The 25,810-nt window shown below is 37.5% G+C and overlaps 1 protein-coding gene across 4 annotated transcripts in view; it reads left to right on the top strand.

Annotated features, from left to right (window-relative positions):
• pdgfbb (platelet-derived growth factor beta polypeptide b) overlaps window positions 1-24,511 on the top strand; it is a 34,120-nt gene extending 9,609 nt beyond the window's left edge. For 2 of the 4 annotated variants that reach the window (XM_055194585.2, XM_055194584.2), the window contains exons 5-11: window positions 8,941-9,027; window positions 13,606-13,693; window positions 14,721-14,783; window positions 17,102-17,295; window positions 17,399-18,473; window positions 23,172-23,310; window positions 23,499-24,511. In XM_055194585.2, coding sequence (XP_055050560.2) covers window positions 9,022-9,027; window positions 13,606-13,693; window positions 14,721-14,783; window positions 17,102-17,295; window positions 17,399-18,473; window positions 23,172-23,296 — 1,551 coding nt within the window. In that variant the 5' untranslated portion in view covers window positions 8,941-9,021 and the 3' untranslated portion in view covers window positions 23,297-23,310; window positions 23,499-24,511. Of the gene's footprint in view, window positions 1-8,940; window positions 9,028-9,460; window positions 10,285-13,605; window positions 13,694-14,720; window positions 14,784-17,101; window positions 17,296-17,398; window positions 18,474-23,171; window positions 23,311-23,498 lie in introns of those variants that run through there. The other 2 variants (XM_055194583.2, XM_073857540.1) reach the window with 2 other exon arrangements.
• The last annotated feature ends 1,299 nt before the right edge of the window (window positions 24,512-25,810 follow it).

Consider the following 25,810-nt stretch of genomic DNA (forward strand, 5'->3'; position numbering starts at 1 on the left):
GTGGTTGCAATCAATTTATTTAAGCTACATTTAAACAAAAGTTTTATATTTTACTTTATTTTACTAATCTTTTTTGTTTGAATGTAGCTTGGGTGGGTTGATTGCAGCCACTTACCCTAGAAGAGTTGATTGAATTCAATGAATAATTTTTTTCAGTGTGTCTGCAACCTCCTTAAAACTGATGCCAATAATCCATCTGCATCATTAAGTCCAGGCGCTCTAAAATTTCCTGCGTGCCAGGGACTGGGAACAACAAACTCGGTTTTAACCCTCTGCGCGCCTAACAACCTATCTAGTGCAAGGAAATGTCAGAGCCGCGCGTATTACAAGTTCAGGTGCTAGAAGGAGTCCATGACGCGCGCATTCAGGTTCGAGCAAAAGTCCAAGACGCGCGCATTGAAGCCCACAAACCCTCTCATGCGAGGAAAAGCATGCAATGCGCATGTTATTGTGACACTATGATGATAATAATAACTATTGTTATGAAAGCCTGCTATTAGCAATATGTCTGACAATCGTCAATACACGATACTATCGTCTATAGGAACAACCATAAGTGAATGGGGCTCACGAACAGTGCGATTATGAACATTCCTCAAAAAATCTTCCTTCGTATTCATCAGAACAAGGGAATTTCTACAGGTTTGAATAAATGATTACAGAATTTTTATTTTTGGGTGAACTATTCTTTTAATACAGAGAGTATTATATATAGCATTACTTTAGGAAGCTCAATTAAATAAAAACTATTCTGAAAAATGGCAATGACAGCCAAAAATAGGGATCCGAAGAGCTCAGCATTTGTTTTGGCTTTTAGAAATATTAGTTAGTGGGCATCTCCGTTACTGGAGTCAAATAATTTCTCATTTCACGGGGAGATAAATCCACATTCCCCGCATTACCGCAACCCGAGACACGGTAGAAATGAAGCTGCTGACAGAGAGAGAGAGAGAGGGGGGGGCAGCTTGTCATCTCTTATCTTAAATCATGTAATACCAGAGGGCACATGCTGCATGACAACCAGAGCCAGACTTACATATTCATTCAGTCAGTCGAATACAAACCCAGATAAAAGTGTGATGTGTCTGTCAAAATGTTTATAGGAACATCAAGAGTTTGGGATTAAAGCAAAGAAAATGTCAAAGACAAAGTCGCCTCTCTCTTAGTTTATTTACTATATTGTGTATTTTAGCATAGTATCCATTTCATTTAAAACACAAAGCACCGTGCACAAAATCTCTGTGTACTCGACTCTATAAATCCAGCTTCAGTTCGTGTGTGAAAAAATGTGCATTTTTGGCTGGCATTGTGGGAGGAACACTGAGGGAGGCGTTTTGTTGTGAGGGGATTTTCCCAGAGTTTACACACACAGGCCCAAAATCACACCATACAGTACAGCCATCCCATTGGGACACCTGCAGGCGGCTCACCAACTACATCAAAAAACCTGCTGCCATCAATCATCACTGAAAAGATGACATTTTTATCACCCAGACACATGCAGTTTCTTCTTAAAAACACAAACTTCTTTACCACAAACTCAAACTCAACACTTGATACACACATCATATTTGTGTGTGAGTGAGAAAGATATCAAACTGCATACTGCTTCTATTTCTGCCTATAAAAATCTTCAAACACTCACATAAAAACATCCCACGACATGTCCACAGTCACGTATACAGTACGAGCATAAAAATGATTGAAGAAGCAATTCAGTTTCAGTGAATAAAAGACACACTGCATACTCAACAGGCAAATGCACACTTGTGGAGTTTGTAATGTTTCATCGAGTGTGTCGTGAAGATGACTCTTTTTGAGACAGAGAAAGCTTTATTTGTGGCCAAATGTGAACTGTGCTCACTAAATATTTGAAATCTTTTAAGAGACCCAAAAGGGTCAAAGGTTTCTTGGCTCTAGTTCGCCATGGCACGAGTGAGTCACTTTTCAAAAGCTGTTCCCAAATGAATCTAAAAACATCCAGCTGCAAACGAAATATCTGTGTAATACTGCTAAAAAAAATGCTAACTCGAGATTTTAGGGAATTTTATTTCTTTGTGGTTTTGCCTTTGAAGACCCTAATCCAGAACTAAAACCATGTTTGGTTTGTTTCGATTTCTTTCCCATCCTTGTGAGTGAGGAAGAATTTTCCAGTCAGCGGTTCAGTGCCTCATGACCTTTGAACTAGGAAAGTGATTCTTCAAAGAATAGGGGACAATGCAATGCTCAACATGGTCAAAGAAATCCCGCCTTTCAATTAAAACGGTTCAACGGTATTTCATGTATTCTGACTTATTAACACAGTTATAGAGTTGTTTCCTCATGCTAAACATAGGCAAAGTGTCAAAAAAGCTGTTGGACGTGTTACCGAGTATTTCTGTGCCTGTACAAGTTTCTTAAAGTTTTTCAAATACATGGCCAGATGACGTATCGGGGTAAGCCAGTATTTGTGTTTGACTTCATGCGGCGCTGCGCAGACCGATCGGCGGCTGACTTGAAGCAGTACATTCCGGTTAGTAATTTTGTCCGACTTCAGCTGGCGCTGCAGGCACGTGACTGTGTCATATGGTTTTTAAGTACCGCGAGAGCGTTTCGAGAGTAGCCGGCTAGCTCAGCCGGTGCAGCTTCTCCAGAGCGGCTGCACGGAGTTGTGATGACGACACAGCTTTACGTGATTGGTCGCCTCACTGATGACAACGATCACTTGCGTTTCAAGTTTAATCCAACCTTTAGTTCCACTAATAAACATTATGGGGCGGTTTCCCGGACAGGGATTAGACTAGTCCTAGAGTAAAAAAATTTTAAGAGCTGTCCAAACTGAAAAGAAGTGTTCTTTGTTTTGCCTCAAAATGCACACAGGTAATGTTTTTAGTAAGGCATGTTTGTTAAAACAAGTTATATTTCCTAATTAAATTAAGGCCTAGTCCTGGATTAAGCTAATCCTTGTCCGGGAAACCACCCCTATAAATTCATGTTTTAAAACAGGAAAAAATACTTTAATATGCTTAAATATGTTATATTATGTCGTGTAATAAAATAAAAATGAAAATAACAAACTCCATTGGTATTTTAATAATATAGGCTTGTTTCCCGTTATTTTCGGGTATACAGTATAAGCAGCAATTAAAATATTCGATATAAAATGTTTCTGGTTGCAACTTTTTATTAAAAGGTTTTCGGGTATACAGTATAAGCAGCAACTAAAATATTCGATATAAAATGTTTCTGGTAGCAACTTTTTATTAAAAGGTTTGTTTTTATCAAATTCAACATCTAATTCACTTGCGATTAAAAACAAGGAAACACAGCGCACACTTCACTACGGCAAGCAGCAGGTGTCCGGCTTGACGGCTCCGTCTTCAGTTCCTTCCTCGACTGCAAGGGGCAAACCTCGCCGATCGGTCTGCGCAGCGCCGGATGATCACGAATACACCTAGTGTGTTGCATGACTCGTGACTTGCTTCTCCCGCAGCTCGTAACTCCTCCTTCCGAAAAGAGGAACTATATTTTATGGCGTAATAGCACTTTTGGGAGTACTTCGGGAGTACTTTGGCATTTTCAATTGTATATTAGTAGATAAATTAACATGTGTCTATATAACGAATAAATCATTATTTTGGCTAAATTAATCTGGATAGATAATTTTAGTCAGACTAAACATTTCATCATTTCAGAACAAGAACAAGCTTAAATGCTATCTATAACAACTTACATTTTATCCCAAATGTTACATGGTCGAAAATATGTAGAAATATAGCCTATACGAGAACAAATTACAGAACAAAAATATTTAGCTCACACGGACGGAACGAAAAGCCGCTAATTAAGCGGATCTCTGTAAAATAGAGGACGTGCTGAATCAGTCGAGTCGGCAGATTATCATCAATGTTTATAATGTTCCAAGCAGATACTGTTGATGAAACAATTTAATATCTAAATGTCCAGGTAGTCAAGTGTTCAGTCAGTTAATACTAAAGGCACCGGCGTTTTTGGCTACAGCTTCATCCACGGAGTGGCCACTGTACATACACAAATAACTATAAATGTTTTTATTTTAAGTGATTTTAATGCTGGTAAGCAATCAATTATATTATGTAGGCCTACAAATATATTTGTATTTGTGTTAATCAGTTGGATTAAAGTTATTTTAATCTTTAAAACTGCATCTAGATGCAGACGATGCTACAGTTATTCTGTCATCTTAGTTTCATTTCTTTCATTTATATATAAGGCTGGCGACTTCCTTAAAACAATATTTGAGCTCCGTAACTTATTGCTAGCCGTTTTTACAGATTCTCGAACTAGCAAATTACCAATGGGCATTCTGGGATGAGAGCGAGCGGAGCGGAATTTTCGGAAATGCGCTATGCGCTCTGATGGAAATATACCGCACCGCTCAAAGCTCTTCCACATCTTCAAACCTTACGAAATTTAACCATGGTTTTACTACAGTTAAAACCAAAAAACATGGTTACTGTAGTAAAACCATGGTAACCGCAAAATAACCATGGTTTTGACAACCATGGTTTTCAAAAACCATAGTTAAACCATGGTTACTGTAGTAAAACCATGGTATTGCTGATAGTAAACAATACACAAAAAAACATGGTTACTACACTTTTACCACAATAAAACCATGGTTAATTTTCGTAAGGGATACTATTTGAATGTACCTGTGACGAACCGTGTTTCGTCAGCTTCTCTGACAGTTTTTTCCAGTTCCGAGCTCCCACTTTTGTAAATAGTTCGTCCGCGTCTGATCTGGAAGTGGCGACAGCAAAAACAAAAAAAACCTAAATCGCGTGAAATTGAGTACTCCATCCATGGGAACTTGTGATAGTAAAATGTAGAGAAGGCACGATTAACATTTCCAATGAGGCGCGTAGGGAAAGAAGAAATAAGCTGTTTTGGCCCAATAGCTTTCTCCCCGAGGTCAGCCTATCCAGATCCAGATGCGGCAGGTTGAACTTGAGCGGGTAACTCCGGTGACACGGTGGCGGCGCTGCTCGATCTCAGGCCAGCTTCGTTGTTCTCAGATGCGGCCTCGATTGCTGTGTCTGTAGCAGCGCTGCAGCAGTGGAATTAGTTGAAGCTTCAGAGTTAGAAAACTCCACACTTGTACTAATGGGCTTATTAAAGAAACGACGAATGTCCATTTTGTTTATTTAGCATGTAGACTAAAGCGGGAACAGAACGGGAAGAGTCTCTACTCACGTAAGTTAACGCAATACTTTAAGATCCGCCAATCACGTGAAAATTAACTTTTTCAATACAGTAATTAAAAATAATTTAGCATTAACTTACTCATTATTCCTTCAAAAAATATAGAAGATAAGACAAATAAAATGAGAAAATATGAATTCTGTATTTTTTTATTAATTTTTTCAAAGCAAAGGCAGGCATTAATTGGCCCCGTCTGGGGGGGCATTGCCCCCCCTGCCCCCCCCAAACTCCGCCCATGTATGTGCACGCACACAGATGATAGAGGGATGTATCAACAATTCTTAGTTAAGGTAATAACATATTTTAATATTGAAAATGAGTAGACTATTCCTTTAAGCGTTGCATATAATAATCTTTGCAGCACATCCTGCTATTTTATTAAGGTTGTGATTAAACTGTTTTGGAGAGAGATTACCTCTCTTTTAATATGGAAAGACTTACACATTAATGCCTAATGTCATCACAGCATTGTATGTTGTGAGGAAGTTCTGTTTAATCTGTGGAAAACTCCGGTTTGGGGTTGTGAATAGATGCACACTTGTGCACACAGATGAACACAGTGACCAATTCAAGCGGAAGAGGACAACAATAACATGTTGTTTGATGAGAACAAATCAATGAGTAATCCAAAAGTTCCAAGTGGAGTCTCTTAATCATTGTAGAAGTTATGACAATTGGCCCTATTCAAAAAGCGATGCAGCAAACGTCCAATGCAGAGGAGTGTCCATTTGTCAAAATAATTACTTCATCGAAAACAACATTCTATAAATGTTACATTTTTTGATTTAAAAATGGTTTACAATTACTTTTAATCTGTGCACTTTTAAAAATAAAGGTATCAGAAAGGGGGGTTCTCAGTGATGTCATAGAAGAACTACTTTTAGTTCCTTAAAGAGTCTTTCGGTCAAAGGTTCTTAAGATTATGGTGTGGTTTCTTACCTTTTCTCTAAAACATTTTTACTTCAAAGAGCATTTTGTGCAACATAAAGGTTCTGTAGACGTTAAAGGTTCATACAGAGACATCAGGCCATTTCAGTTCATGATATTCACTGGGTTAGACAGAGTCCCAAACTCCATTGATAATTGATCTGCCACACACACTCAATGCAAGTGAACACACCCATGAATCCCAACAGCTGGGTTTATACTGTAACGGCTCTGTGGTGCTAAACAATGGTGTTCCTCTCGGCTCTTTATCCGGTCCATTGAGCCCTGTGGTTTGCCAGTGTACCGCTTCCTGCCCTGAGCTAAGATGGTTATGACATCACACCAGGACACAGTCACAGTGATCACAATGATGAATAATCTCAGCCCATGAAGTTTGGCCCATGGCTTGTTAAATAAGCTTTTGATCCATTATGGTACAATGATTACTATTACAGTATGTACAAACGTGAATGATACATGATGAAAGAATCTGAGAAATACAGCAATATCACAAAGATGCAAAGATGAGAGGCAGGAAAGACAGGAAAAAAATGATAATAAATGGGAGATACGAAATGGAAGAGGGAGCGTGGGAGTTACAAATCAAGATGAATGGAGAATAAAATAATGAACATTTTATTCAATAGAACGGAAGAGAATGTGACCAGACAAAGAGACCGAAAGAGCGCTAAATAAAAATTGGATTAGTTAGCCAGCCAGCCTTGTACATATTCGACCTCTTGACATGTCCTTTTCCTAATAAGACAGATCATATCTGTACACACACACACGCGCGCGTGTCAGTGATAAGTCTCTGTGGTTAAGGCACACAGCGCTCATCGTGTTATCTGACCACAGTGCTCTTTTGTTTGTGGCCATTGGCGGCTGCCCACACATTTTTCTAGCGGACTGGACTTACATGTGCTGTACAGCGCTTCAATAACATGTTTTAAGTTTATTATGAACAAAAACACTGGAGATGATATAAGTAGTATTTTAGTTAAAAGGTATTTAGAATTTGTAGCAGTTTATGGACAGTTTCTCCTTTGACCTCTCAATATTTTCCAGCAGTCAAACTTTTGGACACACTTAACACTTGAAAATGCCCATAATTTATGTACTAACGTATCATAATCATTAAAGGGGTCATGACACGAAAATCTGACTTTGTCCATGTTTAAGTTCTATAATTGGGTCCCCAGTGCTTCTGTCAACCTAGAAAATGTGAAAAAGATCAACCCAGTAACTTAGTTTTGGTAAACCATTCTCTGCAAGCACGTGAAAAATTAGGTAATTGAAATTTGACTCCCCTTATGATGTCAAAAGGGGATCTTATTATAATAATACTGCCCCTTATTCTGCACTATCCAACCACAGCACTGTCATTTAGTGCACAGAGAGAGAGAGAGAGAGAGAGAGAGAGAGAGAGAGAGACAGCGAGAGAACATAATTGACAGCACAATTGAGTTTCAATTGCAACAAACCACCATCATTGTGATCAGTGTTTGAATTTCATCAGCTCATTTGCATTTTGGAGGACACACTCAAAACGGCACATTTTTGCACACACCTACAAAGTGTCAATTTTAACATGTTTTAAAGCAACACCAAAAAGTTTTTTTACCTTAAAATAATGTTTCCAAAAAAGTTTCAGTCGTTCATCCACTCGAAACAGGGTGAATGGCACTTTCACGTTCGCTTTGCAGCCCTCTATCGGCCAAAACCCCACTAAAGAAGTTTCCAGCCGTCGGGTCGCGGTCCTGTAGTTCGAGTGAAAACTACAAAAACTTGCTTTACGGCAGACCTACAATCCAATCAGAGCCAGCTATGCTGCAGTATTTACGACAGTGGTAATGGACAATTCTGCTTCTAACCTGTAGGGGAAGCAAAGAGCAAAAACTCTTTAGTGTTGCTTTAATAAATTATCTATATGGTATTTTGAGCTAAAACTTCACATGTGTACTCTGGGGACACCAAAGATTTATTTGACATTTTAAAAAAAATATTATGACATGGCCCCTTTAAAGTTTGCATCAATGCCTCAAAGTTTGATTTCAATAACTGATTTTAATCTTAGACATGCCCTTACTCAGTCAATATCAAGGTTATTTTTTCACAGAATTTCCTTTACATTATGTAGGACGATTTTATGTAAAAAAACATAAGTCGAGTTGATACAGACAGGGCCACATATTGGAGTAATGTAAAATAACCTCCCCACGAAAGCATCATGTCTACACGATCCTTGTGTCATTTTATGGGAAAACCGTTTAATAGACAGAGAAGACTTTAGACATGTATTACTTTTTTTTGCATGAATTTGTGTTATGTAACAGGGCAGTTACCTTAGTTTATACTGATATTTAACATGAAAACGCATTGTGCAAATCTGGAAGGTCATAATATTTTAAATAGCTCCAAAGAAATTTGGTATTTAGACACACCTTTTGATTCCATCAATGGGGGCGATGTTATGAAAACATTTTAAAGTAGGCTACACTGTAAAAATGCTGGGTTACAGCCCTTTGGGTTGTGATTTACCCTTTGCTGGGTTGTTTCAACCCAAAATGCATTGTTTGGTCAAATATAAACATTTCTGGGTTAATTATACGCAACGGCTGTTTTCTCGAGAGTTATATCAGCCATAATCCCATTTATACCATGCAAAAGAAACATTACTTATGGTTTTCGTTTATTATGAATTTGAACTATGGCTTCTCAAAGATGCTAAGTAAGAATTATCATCTCTTGAATGGATTACTTATTTTGGCATTTTATTGTATTTTACAGCCCCGCACTGTACGCTTTTATTGTATTCTGCACAAGATCTTTGTTGTTCCGGCGAAGACAAAACGTCATACAGCTCTGAACATGAGGGTGAGTGAATGCTGACAGATTTTCATTTAGTTTAACGAACAACGAATATGCATTGTTTTATAGTAGTTTGCATGAAAAAGGTAAATAAATATTGTCTTGCTGTCCATAAAAGGGAGGGCTCAACCTCAAGCACGAGTTTATATTTCTTATAGGGCGCCTTGATTGGTCAGACAAGGTGAACATGCTCCAATTTAGCTGTTGTTTAAAACTCGATTATATGGACATATATGAGTCAAAGTTTCAAGGTAAAAAATCTGAATGCACAATAGCAATGTTATTTGGTTTTAATGGAAACTATGTCGGTATCTAAAATGTGCATCCTCAAGCATCCACAAGGCTCGGTTTTTCTCACCCATCCCCTCCCTGTCTCTCTCTCTCTCTCTCTCTCTCTCTCTCTCTCTTAACGAGAGCAGTCCTGCCTATAAGGGGACGGTAAGATAAGAGTCCACTGGAAATCCTAAAGTCTCATTATCAACGCAGCACAGACAGCTTGCGCGGGGCCGTGCACGCGCTGGACATTGATAAGAAAACTGCAAGACTAATTTTATAACCTATACGTATGTCGCTTTCATTACGGACAATACGAAGAGCTGGACGAAGAAACTCTTTTGTATCCCACATGAAAAATCTTGGATTGGAAAGACTTTTTAATATTTAAGTGTTTTTATAGTTTTTAAACGGTTATCAGTGAAGATTCTCAATTTCACAAAAGGTCCTCGCATGCGTCAGCTTTATGTTAAAGTATTTTTTTTACTTTAGAAACTACCTTGACGTTTCTTAAACTAAATTATTTGTTTTAAGTGACCAGTAGTATTTTTCTCTGTACTGGATATTAAAAGAGTCGTCTTTTTTTGGGACTAGACCATGTAAATTGGCTATTTAATTAAATTCATCTCAAGCTGTGGGATTTTGGGGCTGTGCTGGGAAACCTCTTCGCGCTAATCCGCAAACTGCCCTTCAAAGGACTTCAAATGGGCCTCAGAACGGAGACTCAATCTGAATGTTTGCATACTGAGAGGAATGTCAAGCCTGCGCAGCCTCTGAGGGGCTCAAAACTGCGCTTTCATTAACCTGATATTTGTTCGCGAGCCGCTGTCCCGCGCGCCCGGTGCTGAGCGTCTGGTGCGTGCGCGTCTCTCTCGATGCGCGCTGTCCCGCGGAGCCCCGCAGCGGCACGGCAGCAAGATGAGATCGCGGATCCCGCTTCTTCTCGCGGTGCTTGCAGCGGCGGCGTGTCTGCGGTTCGGCAGCGCGGAGGTGAGAAAGTGGATTGAATGTATTGAATCTCAACCTGTTGTCTTGGAGAGTTTTATAATTGCATTCTTGTAGTGTCTTTACAGTGCTCGTGTTGTTACCCTGCTAAAAAAATAGAAACCATCACAAAAGTTTGTTGGCTGTAATGTATTAACTTAGTTATTCTGGTTTCTAAGGTGGGTTCATGTGGGATGTTATCTGGTGGATGGGAACAAATCCTACTGGAATAAACTCTAAGAATTATATAAAGAAATTTGCTAAGCAGTGAATAGTTCATAATGCAATTTATAAGGCAAATCTTTTTTTTTCAGTGTAATCGTGTATGCCGTCATGTTTCTGTGAAATACAAAAGCTAGACAGGTCACCATAAATAGATTGTTTATCTCTATAGGAAGAAACAACACAATGCAAGGGTGGAGGGGCATGAGAATAAGTAAATAATGAGAGATATCTAACTGATATTCCTTCAAGTGGCATATTGCTTCTGCTTCATATGATTTTAATGCTCCTGACATCAGTATTAATGTGTTTGTAAGTGTCAAAATAGTTTCAGAAGAACAGTTTATAAAAGTTCAATGAAATCCAGAAACAGGATTTGTAATCCTTATCAGAGCATCTTGTTGACATTATGAACCAGAGATCTCCAAATTCTAATGTGTTTGCCCTTCCTATGACCACAGCAGTTGTGTTTTTGCATGAGGCCCTTAATCACAATATGACACTTCTGTGACCCCTCCATACCCTTAAGGTCAAGCAAGACTTATCATACAGCGTCTGAATGTTTTTATGGAGGGTTTAATAAAATATGTGGACTAAACACACCTTAAAATAAAAATCACAGTATTTAATTTATGGTTTGTGTTGGACGGACCACCTGTCCAGGGTGTTTCCCTTCTTTTGGCTCAAGATGTGCTTGCGTAGGCTCATAACAACAAGTGGATTTTAAGCTTGTATTTTACATAACATTAAATTGCTTGATATTTCGACTTGTGCAATCTCAAAAACAACCTTTTTTATTCATGTAAGCAAACTGGACTTTATAGGAGGAAGTGTTAATGCTAAAATGATCTACCTTGTTGGTAGGGAAATGCGAGATCAAAACCGAGTTTAAAGCTGTGATTATAAGCCCTCTTAGCTTTTCAGGAGTTTCCCTTGTAAGAACATAATTTTTCATCTTTTTAAGCCGTGGGATTTGAAAGGAAAAATCCACGTTGTACAAATAGGCATGTAAGTCAAATTCACTTGATTATATGTTTTCACTTACGGATGATACAATTTAAACCATCCGTGTTTGTTGTATTATTTGTTGCAGCTGCACAAAATGATGGTTGTGCATATTTGCACAGACGTGTGTGTGTGTGTGCACTGTCAGCACATGTGTAATTATGTATCATTACTCCCCAACATGGACCATGCATTCCACCACTCCTCCACAATCCCAGAATCCTTTGGGCCCGTCTGATACTAGGAGCACCCAGTTCAGGTTTGGGTAGTTCAGCACTAGTGATCAACCGAAACAAGCCCTCTACATCCTAGACCAGGCACATCAGTGTGTGTAGATGACACTGAGGCCAAATGCAAGTGGGACAGTTTGATTGTAGTGAATGGATGCCATCTGCTGTGTGTGTGTGTGCTGTGTGTTTTTTGTTTAAGTGTGATGCTATATACTGGATATTTACATTGGGTGGCCATAAAGCAATTAAGTATAGTATGTGTGTGAGTGAGAGAAATGCATTATAAATGTGAATCGTATGGGTGTGAATGAGTATGTGCATATGCATGCATATATCTACAAGCATATGTGTTTTGTTGACATTCTCAAGGGTTTGAATACACAGATTACCACGAATCAGGATATTAACATGATAACATTTCAGCCAACAATGTTTACCTGCATATTTATTTATCTTTTAAAGGAAAACACCACCCTTTTTATATTTTACTGTGTTCTTGCCTCAACTTGGACTAATTAATACATACCTGTCATTTTTCGGTGCGTGCGCTTGATCTTTGTGCAGCGCGTCATGAATGTGTTAGCATTTAGCTTAGCCCCATTCATTCCTTAGGATCCAAACAGGGATGAATTTAGAAGTCACCAAACACTTCCATGTTTTCCCTATTTAAATGAGTACATGAGTAGAGCACTAAGTTTGCAGCACTTCGACCTCGGCGCGAATTAACATCATCACTCCTGACTACTCCACCCTACAGCACTTCGCTGAGGTCGAAGTTCTGCAAACTAAGTGCTCTTCCACCATACAATATAGTTCTAATTTTTGTGTTTCTTTTAAAAAATCACTTTGTTTTATTTTGTGCCACCATACTTGCTTGTGTAACTACTCGTGTAACAGTCTTTAAATAGGGAAAACATGGAAGTGTTTGGTGGCTTCTAAATTCATCCCTGTTTGGATCCTAAGGAATGAATGGGGCTAGGCTAAATGCTAACACATTCACGACGCGCTGTACAAAGATTAAGTGCACGCATTGAAAAAAGATAGGTATGTATTGATTTGTCTGGGTTGAGGTGAGAACATAGTAGAATGTTGGAAAAACTGTGCTGTTTCCCTTTAAAAGTTTTTCTGTGCATGGACAACTGATGACAGAGAGTTTAAATGTAAAGATACATTTTGAAAAACTTCAAAATGAGAAACCAATGAATTCATGACACTTATGAATTTGGACAAAACAGAATCACAAAATCCTAATTCGATGTGTATTACTCTTTAAAAAATGCTAGGTTAATTTTGACCAGCTGTTGGGTTAAATTAACCTGGAAAATGTGTATATTTGACTCAGAAATGGTTAAAACAACCCAATATGAGTTAAATTCAACCCAACGTGTTGGGTTCGTCCCATTTTGACCCAACATTGGGTTAAAAACTCAGCATTTTTAAGTTCATACTGCATGGTGTACAGGTGTGGTCCTTTGCCAAATTCTTCAAACCACCAGCCAGTAACGTGATAATCTGGTTGCTTAAAAATCTCCATCCTTCCGACAACCTCCTTTATCCGTGTCTCTCCTCTTTATGCTCACCTTTCCTCTTTGCACCTCTTCTGCTCCATCTTCGCCATCCCCCACTTCCTCTCTGCCCTCCTTCCTGCGTCCTGCATAAATGCTGCCAGATGAGCAGAGGGTCAGTGGCCCACGCCTGGACATGCTGTATGAAGAGAGCTATTGTGTCCCCAAGACCTGCATTGACACCCTGAGACAAACCAGCATCCATAGCGCTCTGTTCCACACACACACATTCACTGGAGGCAAACAAAAGATGAATATATTTCAGACTGATGAATTTCGGACGTCTGTCTCTCTTTCTCTCACAGGGCGATCCTCTCCCGGCCGCTGTGGTTGAGCTGGTAAAGAGCGGATCGGTGTCCTCTATGCAGGATTTGCAGTTTTTGTTGTCTATAGGTAAATTTCACTCACAATCTGTCTCAAAGCTCAAATTTATTGTATGGATTTTCATTTGTGAGTATCTGTCAAATCTCAAGTTTGATTTTAATCATAATTAAAATTTACAGGTAACAGCTTTAGTCATATAGTTTAACAAAAAAAAACAAGGGAGTTTTCCAGTTTGTGGTAAACTCTGCCTCTTTGGACAACACAAGAGGCATTAACTCTTTACATGCCGCTCAAACATAGACATTTCTCAGACCGTGGTATCAATCCCCGGTATCGGGGGGCTTTTAACGAGTACGAGTACTTTAGAAAATGTGGTATCGAGGCTGTTATCGAGTATTAATTCAAGTCTTAGTTATATTAGGACATTTAAGTAGTTTAAGTAGTTAAACATTACTGGTGTGCATGTTTTTAAAATAAGGCACCTTAAACATACATTTTAGTCTGAGACTAGGATAAACCCTGTCCGGGAAACAAAATGTTTAGCAAAACTTTGGCATGCTGTAACTCTCTGAGCAATGCTGTAAACTTTAGGTTGTCCCATAAATAGGCCCAGACAAGTCTATTTATATTGCACCTTTTTTCTGAACATTTTGTGAAATAAATTTATGCATAACATAAAATTTATGGAGCGGTTTCCCAGACAGGGACCAGACTAGTCCTCGACTAAAATAAATGTAAGAGCTGTCCAAACTGAAAACAACTTGCACTGACATATCTTAAAATACATCAGTGCCCTTTTGTTTTGCCTCAAAAAGTAATGTTTTTATTAAGGCGTGTTTGTAAAAACTAGTTATCTTTCATAATTAAACTAAGGCCTAGTCCTGGTTTTAACTAATCCCTGTCCGGCAAACCGACCCAAAATGCATAACAAAGCTGAAAGTACCACATTCCTGTGCTGTCTTTAAAATTGCGTTTCGCACATTGGTCAGTGTTGATTAGGGGAGGTCAACAAATTATAATGATATATGCAAAGAATAAATAACGTAAATAAATAACAGCAGTATTATATCACACTTTTGTTTAATTTGCTCTCCAGATGCCGAGCCAGATGATCAGCATGACAATGACAGCAGTAATCGTCTGCCTCGGAGTCTTCTGGGTTAGTTTAAGTGAATTAGTTCTTCTTTCTTTTGTTTATTGGGCCAACTGTTTTTACCGGCCTCCCGGAGGTACCTTTTCTTTCCTTCTATGAACGTTTTCTTGTTTTGTTGCTCAATTAAATTACATATCCAAAATAACATGTTATCATTCCAACATTTAACAAGGACTTAATATGTAAGGAATAATTGACGAGGGGCTGTCAAATTATGCAAAAATAATGCACACCCAAGGTGGTAAAGCAGCATGACGCGAAGCGGATTTTCAAATAATTCAAAGGACCGGATTCAATTATTTCGCTTATAGTTACCCCAGAAATTGTTCTGATGGTTATTTTTAAAACATCTAACAGTTTAGGTGTGCATTTATCGAAAAATAATTCATGCCTGTGGAACCTTTCTCAACCCATCAAAATAAATCATTTAACAGCCCCATGATGTACATTTAGTATTGAACAGAGCTATTTCGACACATCACCTGCTTAAACTAGACTGTGTTTTCTTAGGATGATGGAAAGATGCAGGTTTTTGTCTTGAAATACAAATATGCAAACTTATTGGAGGAATCTAGAAAGAGAGAAAAAAAGAACCTCACCAATTTAATGTTTAATATTAATGGTAATTGTATAAATGACAGAGTTGTATAGTACTAAAGTATTTTTACTTTCTTTATAAAAGTACATTTTCAATTATTCGTATTTTATCAGTGTTTTTCTTTGGAAAACAAACATTCCAAAACATATTATCATAATTTTTACTCCACTACATTTCATAATTTCAAGTTTTTGGTTTATATTTAATATTTAAGTACATTAAACATCTAGTAATTTTTCGAACTTTTACTTAAAGGATTAGTCCATTTTCTTAAAAGAAAAATCCAGATAATTTACTCACCACCATGTCATCCAAAATGTTGATGTCTTTCTTTGTTCAGTCGAGAAGAATTTATGTTTTTTGAGGAAAACATTACAGGATTTTTCTCATTTTAATGGACTTTAATAGAGCCCAACATTTAATACTTAACTCAACACTTAACAGTTTTTTTCAACAGAGTTTCAAAGGACTATAACAATCCCAAACGAGGCATAAGGGTCTTATCTAGCAAAACGATTGTCATTTTTGACAAGAAAAATAAAAAAATATGTCCTTTTAAACCACAACTTTTCATCTAGGTCCGGTCCAGCGCGACCTAACGTAAATGCGTAGTGACGTAGGGAGGTCACGTGTTACATATATAAAACGGACATTTGCGGACCATTGTAAACAATAAACTGACACAAAGACATTAATTAGTATCATTCCACATACAACAACGTAGGAATGATTCTTTTTCTCAACACTTGTAAACACTGGGGCGGAGTTTCGCGTTTGTCCTCTGTGACCTCTTGACGTCATGACGTATTGGGTGGGGTCAGCTAGCGCATCACGACCGGATCTACATGATGAGAAGTTGTGCTTTAAAAGTGGATATTTGTTATCGTTTTGCTAGATAAGACCCTTATGCCTCGTTTGGGATTGTTATAGTCCTTTGAAACTCCGTTGAAAAAAACTCCGTTAAGTGTTGAGTTAAGTATTAAATGTTGGGCTCTATTAAAGTCCATTAAAATGAGTAAAATCCTGCAATGTTTTCCTCAAAAAACATAATTTCTTCTCGACTGAACAAAGAAAGACATCAAAATTTTGGATGACATGGTGGTGAGTAAATTATCTGGATTTTTCTTTTAAGAACATGGACTAATCCTTTAAGTAAAATTTTTTTTCGTACTTTTACTCAAGAAAGTAAAAGTACACAATTTTTATATAATTAGGCATTAAATCAATTTTAATATGCAATATATAATGAATACACAGTATGATTCTATGCTTTAGAATGTAGTGAACATTTTTTAGTAAAGAAAAGTAAATTTTTTCCGAAGACAAACACTCTGATAAAGCACAGATGCTTGGAAAATTTAACTAAAATACTTAAGTATTATTCACCTCTGATAAATGAATAACATTCAGAAGATTAAGGGCCATATTTACTAAACGGTGCAGATAAGAGCGCAATTTCAAAAAAGCGCAGATTGGAGTGGTAATATGCGGGTTATTTACCAAAAAAGTGCAAATTATATAATGCAGGAGCAACAACTGATTTCTATAATGACCAACGCAATCTACTAAGAGCAGCACCAATTAATTCAGGGTCACAAATAAGCAGAGCTGGTGGATTTAATATCAGTGCATCTCTAGTTACAAGGGTTTAGTGTTAATGTTTTTTTGCTTTGGTCATGAAAGACATAATTGCAAATCTTGTGTATGTGTTTCTGTTTGTCTGCAGATGCTCAGCCCGCTCAGCAAGCCGTCTGTAAGGTCAGGACAGAGGTTATCGAGGTCACCCGCTCCATGTTAGACCGTAGTAATGCAAATTTCTTGTTGTGGCCTCCGTGTGTGGAAGTCCAGAGGTGTTCAGGCTGCTGTAATACCAAGAGTCTGCAGTGTGTGCCCGTTCTCTCACATACACGATACCTACAGGTATACACTCATCTATAAACTTTTTCGGGGTATGGCCCTCTTGTGTACGATGCATCTCTGAAAAGCCTAATCAAATCTCACAATCTGCTCTTTGCACTCTCAGGTGATGAAGATACAGTACGTGAATAAGCGGCCGCTCTATGAGAAGGCCGTCGTCTCTGTCCTCGATCACGTAGAGTGCCGCTGTCAGCCGGCCCCTCGACCCGCCCAGCGCAGGAAGTCATCCAACGGCAAACAGGAGCGCTCGGGAAAATCTCGCTCTAAAGGTGAGCTCCACCAAAAGGATGAATTCAAACACAACCAGAGGCTCAGCTTGGAGGACCTATTCACCCAGAGCTGGTTACCCAAAGAGAGGCACCAAGAATCGGGAGCACCAGACGCTGTTTTACCCTCTGGGGATTTCAAGCTTCATTCAGGTCGTGACGGCTGGGGTCTGAACGAGACGCAGTATGGCGGGGGCAGAGGTCATCACCATTACCCCGTTGATCGGAGGAGACATCATGGCAACATGAATGACACGGGGGTGGGGTCAACAAAGGGAACCACAGTTCCATTACCGAATCACACAGAGCAAATAGAAATTGAGAAGGTGGATTCGTCGCTGAACAATTTTACGAAGGCTGTTGAAAGAGATCGATCGAATGCACTATTTGAATCGCAGAGCAACGCTAACCGGAGTATTATCAATCAGACAGCTGAATATAAGATCACAGCAAATGAATTAACAAATAAAACTTTAACGCATCAGTCAAACCTTACACGCGAAAGTAATCAAGAAATCGATCAGTTACAAAGACACAAAACCAACTTTGCAGTAGGGGCCGATCAGGATGAACAAAAGGCCCCATCCACAGACCTGACCAATCGGACGGATCAACACATGTCTGATTCCACAGAGGAAGCCAATCAAAATCAAGGAGATTGGTTTCTGTCTAATAAGGAACACAATAAGACTATAGATGTTGAGAGAGGTGAGGATGAAAGAAAGGACAAACGGATAAACGTCAGCCCCGAACAAAAGAAGAAGGACGACGAGATGGAAGACCTCATACTACTGCAGAAACATCTAGAGGAGGACAAACACAAACATCACCTCAAAGTTCAACAAACAAACAGGGAAGAGGATGGAAAACTACACTTGCTTCATCACAAACAACACACAACCACACAACAAACAGGTGGGTGATTCTCATGTAAACTTGGTTTTAAAAATGTCAAGCATGAAAATGTAAAAATTGCTTAAATTTACTTTTTTCCCATCAGACATTGAAAAACAAAGTCTGGAGTAAATGGGAACATTAATTTAAAAACTTTTACTTATCATTTAACACTTTTTGTAACATAATTTTAAAAATTAGTCCTAAAAAATCTCATTACCGCAACAGTCAGAAAACATCAACACTGACATATTATCAAAATGACATGACAAGCCTGAAAGAACATAATTTGGAGATTCTGCACATGCATTTAAAATCAAAGTATTATGCTTCTATTAATTAAATTAACATTTAATAAGCATCTGTTGCGGTAATGATAATCAAAATGTCGTGTAAGCATTCTGACAAGACAATATTTCAAAATAACTGTAAAAAAAATGATCTTACCTGGTAGCCATCTTGAAGTAACTGGTCCATGTGCTTGGTCACTCAAAATCAAACTTTATTAAAATTCTGTATGTGTGCTTAAACTGTTCTCAAAAAGTGTTGTGGAGGATGAGAACATCAGGCATGGACACATCATTTTCCTAATTTTTCTTCATTATTATTATACATGAATATTCAGTAAATAATTTTTCTGTCATCTAAAGTAGTCTAGCAAAACATCCATTTATTTTTTTTTCTTAATATTTTTGTGTTAATTTGATTAAATTACAACATAACGCATGTTCAAACACAGCCGTACACATTGCGGTAATGAGAATTTCAGCAGAAAATGAGATAAAATTTCCAATTATAAATTCTTATGTTGAAATCACACATTGTGCAAGGTAGAACACAGTATTGTGTTAATTCTGATGCTTTTTAATGTTACTATATTACACATTTTAAAGCTAAAATCATTAGTGCCGTGGTGTTTCAATGGTTTCGTGAGAATCACCCAGGTAAAACAACCATAAAACAAACAAAATAAACATCCATGTCTAGTAGAGTTTATTCATAGCCGGACTAGACATCTGTTCCTGTTTATTAAATAAATGTTGCTTAATCAGCTGCAGGATTGTGATTCCCAAATGACAGTGTATACAGTAGCTTGCGATCTATAACGTAATGATTGAAGCTTTCATTGTGAAAATGTTGTAAAGAAATTGAAAGTAAACAACAAACTCATGTTGCCTACCAGATATGATTGCTTGAACTTTAATAACGTCTATCAATCTTAAGACTATATTTTTTCCATTTTGACAAATATTTCCATTTTGATATGTAACAGCTGTCTCTTAATAAGAGACATCACGCTTAAAAAGATGCTTAAAGGCATAGTTCACTTAAAAATGAAAATTCTGTCATCATTTACTCACACTCATGTTGTTCTAAACCCGTATGAGTTTTTTTATTTTGATAAACACAATAGAAGATATTTTGATAAAGGATGGTAAGCATACAGCTGATTGTAACCATTGACTCCAATAGTAGGAAAACAAATATTATGGAAGTATTGTGATAAATGATGGTAAGCACACAGGTGACGGTACCCATTAAGTTCCATCATATCTGTTTTTCCTACTGTGGAAGTCAATGGTTGTAATCAGCTGTGTGCTTTATGCCCTCATTTATCAAAATATCTTCTATTAAATATCATCGGAAGAAGGAAATTCATACGGGTTTGGAGCAACATGAAGGTGAGAAAATTATGTCAGAATTTTAATTTTTGGATAAACTATTTAATTTAATAAAATAACCTTTCCTTTCTTAGCTTTATGTAATGTAGAACCTTTCTTGACTGTAAAGAACCTTTAGTGCCCTAGAAAGGTTATGTGTATTACACATCATGGGTTATTATGCAGTCATCACTTTAGGATTTAATATTGCTGTACTCTGTATAGTAACAATTAAGAACCTTGAATCTGAGAAATTAGGATTAACCGGTTCTCGCCATAAATATAGTCATAGATGCTGGAATGGCGTGAAGAATAAATAAATTAAGAAATTTAATGGAAAAAGAAAATTTGGAAGAAAAATATTAACTCTTTCCCCGCCATTGACGAGTTATCTCGTCAATTAAGAGAAAACGCTTCCCTGCCAATGACGAGGATTTCCGTCTTTCTGCAATACTGCTATTATCCACCAGGTGGTTCCGCAACTTTTACAACACGGAAGTAACGCCTCACGTGAAAGAGAAAGCACTCTGTGTATGTTTTAAGATCACACTGCATCTGATCTCTTTCAAAGTCCTTCGCAAAAATTGAATTATCTCAGCTTTTTGTTCAAAATTGGGTGTTTTTGATGAAACCTACCCATATTTGAGAGGTGATAAAAAGAGAACTAATGAAGGTAGGATGAAACACTTTTTTTTTTAAAACAGAGGGTCGGTTCTTTCATTTGATATATTGTGTATATATATAAATATTTAAAGAAGAACATTTTCTCAAAAAGACATTAAACTTTTGTGAAAATCATGAAAAATGCTGCCGCTGGTTGGCAACTTTTTTTTTAAAACGCTAGCGGGAAAAGAGTTAAAGGGCACCTATTGTCCAATTTACGTTTTTACATTTTCTTTGGTGTGTAGGTGTGTATTAGTACATGTTAACAATATGCAAAAGGTACAAACCCAAAAGTAAACGATGACGCAAGTTATCGTCTCCAACGTAAATCTCTTTTGTTGGACTACAACAAACACACGGATTCTAGGCAACTGTTTACTTCCTGGGATTGGTGATGTAGTAAAGACAGACATTATCATAATTCCTCCCGCTTCAGACTTAAAGCCTGTAAGTTAGCATTGCATTGTGAGCGAATCTTTTATACATGGTAAGAGTGTCGCATTTCCGTCTGACGTCAGAGGTATTCAGGCCAATCACAACGCACAGAATAGCTGGCCAATCAGGAACCAATCGATACGTTTTGTACAAAATCAGTCCATTCCAGTATAAGAGAGTGAAATCTGGAGCAACAAAAATGTACATTATGTGGAAAATAATGTGTTTTTTGAACCTTAAACCACAAAAACACAATGTATTATACCAAATACACAAAATAAAGTTTTTTTTTAGAAATGAAATAGGTGCACTTTAATATTTCAAATTTTACAAACTAAAACAAGTAGCTTCTTTGGACTTCAAATCAGAAGCACCATTTACTATCATTGTAACCAGTGGCGGCTCGTGACTGCTCTTCCAATGGGCGTAAAATCAAAACATGTATTCGGAGTATCATGTGTGTTGCTCGTGTTTTCAAAATATGTGTTTGTTGCTTCATGTGAATGATGTGCATCGCTTGTTTTGTCAAGGTAGGTGCCTGTTGCACATGCGTCGGAACCATTTGTAATAGAAGAGACGCTTACGTGCACAAAATACACGCAAGACACTCCCTTAACAATAAACTCTGATTACGCATGAAATTATGCGAGTATCTAGCAAACGCGAGCGTCTCTTTTGTCATAAACCCTTTAGACGCGTCTGCAGCAGGCACTTATTTTGACAGGATACGTGATGCACATAGGATAACTCGACGCGCAGAACACATTTTGAAATTACAAACCACACACACGAGGGGCTACAAACATGTTGTGACGAGCTTCCCATTGTGCACCCTCGAAAAAAGAAGTCACCGGCCGCAACTGATTGTAAGGCTTTAAACAGACAGAATGTTTTCTAATATACTGTAACTTTGATTGTGTTGGTTTGAAAAAATTATAATATGGGTGATTCTCACGAAAACTTGGGTTTAAACATGTCAAGCATGAAAATGTAAAAATTGCTTAAATTTACTTTTTTCCCATCAGACATTGAAAAACACAGTCTGGAGTAAATGGGAACATTAATTTAAAAACTTTTACTTATCATTTAACACTTTTTGTAACATAATTTAAAAAATTAGTCCTAAAAAATCTCAGTACCGCAACAGTCAGAAAACATCAACACTGACATATTTTCAAAATGACATGACAAACCTGAAAGAACATAATTTGGAGATTCTGCACATGCATTTAAAATCAAAGTATTATGCTTCTATTAATTAAATTAACATTTAATAAGTATCTTTTGCGGTAATGATAATCAAAATGTCGTGTAAGCATTCTGACAAGACAATATTTCAAATTAACTGTAAAAATGATCTTACCTGGTAGCCATCTTGAAGTAACTGGTCCATGTGCTTGGTCACTCAAAATCAAACTTTATTAAAATTCTGTATGTGTGCTTAAACTGTTCTCAAAAAGTGTTGCGGAGGATGAGAACATCAGGCATGGACACATCATTTTCCAAATTTTTCTTCATTATTATTATACAAGAATATTCAGTAAATATTTTTTCTGTCATCTAAAGTAGTCTAGCAAAACATCCATTTATTTTTTTTCTTAATTTTTTTGTGTTAATTTAATTAAATTACAACATAACGCATTTTCAAACACAGCCTGACACATTGCGGTAATGAGAATTTCAGCAGGAAATGAGATACAATTTACAATTATAAATTCTTATGTTGAAATCACACATTGTGCAAGGTAGAACACAGTATTGTGTTAATTCTGATGCTTTTTAATGTTACTATATTACACATTTTAAAGCTAAAATCATTAGTGCCGTGGTGTTTCAATGGTTTCGTGAGAATCACCCATACATTGAAGATGGCTAGAGTAAATCATAAAGGATATTTTCATTTTTGGGTAAAGTTTAAATGGAATATTTTTGTTGATATTTCTTTTCTTCTTTCCAACAGGAACTATATCTCCTCCACTGCAGCGTTCTCCTCCACGCACACCTCCCAAACCACCGCCACCGAAACGCAAAAGAAAACAGCGAAACCGCATTAGCAAATCAGCCATGAGAGCCCTGCTCATGTAGCACCAACAGAACAGGTGAGCTGCCGACATCAAATGCTGAACATTCATCACCCTGTGTCCAAAACACACTTGCAAAACAGCTTACTTGTTTTTCAGTCTATATGTTCACAGAGAATTAAATGGATGACATTGTTTAAATAAAGTTTAGATATGTATGGCAGTTTAATGATTATAATTGTCTGTTTCTTTCTCTCTATTGCCAGAAAGATGGGGCTGCAGTCTCTCCCATACGGGATCTTATTTATGTAACCACCGTGTTCTCGGACATTAAGAATTACTGCACTAACCACCTGTCATACAGACTCAAAACTCTCACGTGATGTTCTTATTTTTCACCCTGATTCATGAGGAAAGGACAAATGTGTCGCAGAATGTACTGTAGATGAGGATTGACTTTCCCATTGGATCCTCTTGCATGGATATTCGAGCTGAGATATGGGACCACAGTGGGATATGAGGACAATGTTCAGAACATTGGAGGTATGGACCTGCACAGTAAGGGAACCTGCAAGAAGTGGCCTGAAAAAATACATTTCCCATGATCATAAGAGACAGTTTAGTGCTACATTCGATTATGTTAAATCATCCAAGACAAATGCGGTTGTAAGTTTTTTATTTTTGTTGTGGGACCAATGCTAGGCAACTGAGACTTCAAAAGAAAGAAGAGCATACGTTTGGAGATTCGTGAGAAACTGATGACGCTATATTTGGTATTATCATCAAATACAAATATAGGAAACCAAAACATGATTTGGTTGAAATGATGTACTTTTGCGTACACGGAAAGAAAAAAGAAAGGTTAAACAAAACTTTGCAAAATCCTACTTTAATGCATTACCAGGCGAATGCACAAACTACCTTTGCTATAAATATTATTTTTAATTATTATTTAAGCGATTCTTAACACTGGAAATTCACACAGGATGAAGAAAGGGAAATGAATTCTTCATACCTCTAAGAGTGTAAAGGTGCTACATTATAACACAAAGCAGTAAGAGTTTTATCATTAATATTATTTATTCTAAATCGCTGAAGAAACCATGTCTTATAAAACACTCACCAAAAGACCAAAATGTGGATTTTTGAAGTATGGTTCTGCACAGGTCAGTGTCTGTATGTCTGTGTTGAATCTGTACTAAACTTTGCAGATGGTGCAGAATTTGCACCCATTTTTATACATAGAATAAAACTGAAACACTAACCATCAAGGTGTAAATGATGGTCTTATTTAACTTATAACGGTTTGCAAATAATGCTCAGGTTAATATCTTTGGTGTGAAAACCATTTCATCTACAGTATGAGAGATCCTAACAAATAACTGTAGTCATAGTTATCATCATTGTGTGTCTGTACATGTCTGTTTGCTTGTTTGTAAAAGTTTCATGTATATGTGAGAGAGAGAATTGGCTTAAAGGGCACCTATTATGCAAAATTCAATTTGTACTTGTTGTTTGGACATAAATGTGTATTGGCAACCAACAGCCCTACAATGAAAAAAATCCACCCACTCCTTATTTATAAACCATATAAATCCAAAGCAGTCTCATTAGACGTGCCATTGTGATTCTCTCGTTAATGTGATGTCACACTGATAAAGCCCCGCCCATGGCCACTGACTGACAGTCATGCAGTACCATAGTTTTCGCCCTCAGCAAGTTGTTGCCATGTCCCAATAGGGAGATACTGTTGTCTCAGACTGTATTCACATGAATCAGATCTATTTTAAATGCTAAGTGCTCACTGTTTCTTTTGGCAAGGAAATGAGGAGCTAATTTGCATTTCAATGTACAAACACGAAAACAGCACATTTTTGCTTCCAGTTTAGTATAGCATTTTGAAAATGCTACAATAAATGATATGTGAGGTATTTTGAGCTGAAACTTCACAGACAAATTTTGGGCACACCTGAGACTTTACATCTTATAAAAATATGCATAATATGTGCTAAAGCTTTTTTCATATTCACTGTAAAAAATGTGATGTAATTATGCAGCTGGTTGCCAGTAACTTACTGTAGAAGATAAAGACTGAAAATGCTTCATGTTCATTTATCTTTGAACAAACTGTTGCCTTTAAATAACATAAATGTAAAATCTACAGTAAGTTACTGGAAACCAGCTGCCAGTAATACACTGTAAAAAAATCAGTAGAAATTACAGTGTTATTGAAGCAGGGTTGCCGGTAACTTACCGTGGATTTAAATGTACACTCTAAAAGAACAAGCGGTGCTATATAGCACCAAAACTGTTGCTTTGGATCATAACGATAGAAGAACCATTTTTAGTGCCATATAGCACCGGTGAAAGCACCAGTGAAGCACCAGTGTAGAACCATATAGGGGCCATATAGCACCACTATAGCACCACATATGGTTCTACATGGCACTATGTGGTTCTGCACGGGTGCTTCACTGGTGCTTCGCTGGTGCTGTGTGGCACTGAAGGTGGTTCTTCTATCGTTGCGATCCGGGGCGGCTGTTTTGGTGCTATATAGCACCGTTTGTTTTTTGGAGTG

This window comes from Misgurnus anguillicaudatus, chromosome 19, assembly GCF_027580225.2.
Source record: "Misgurnus anguillicaudatus chromosome 19, ASM2758022v2, whole genome shotgun sequence".
NCBI classification, from domain to species: domain Eukaryota; kingdom Metazoa; phylum Chordata; class Actinopteri; order Cypriniformes; family Cobitidae; genus Misgurnus; species Misgurnus anguillicaudatus.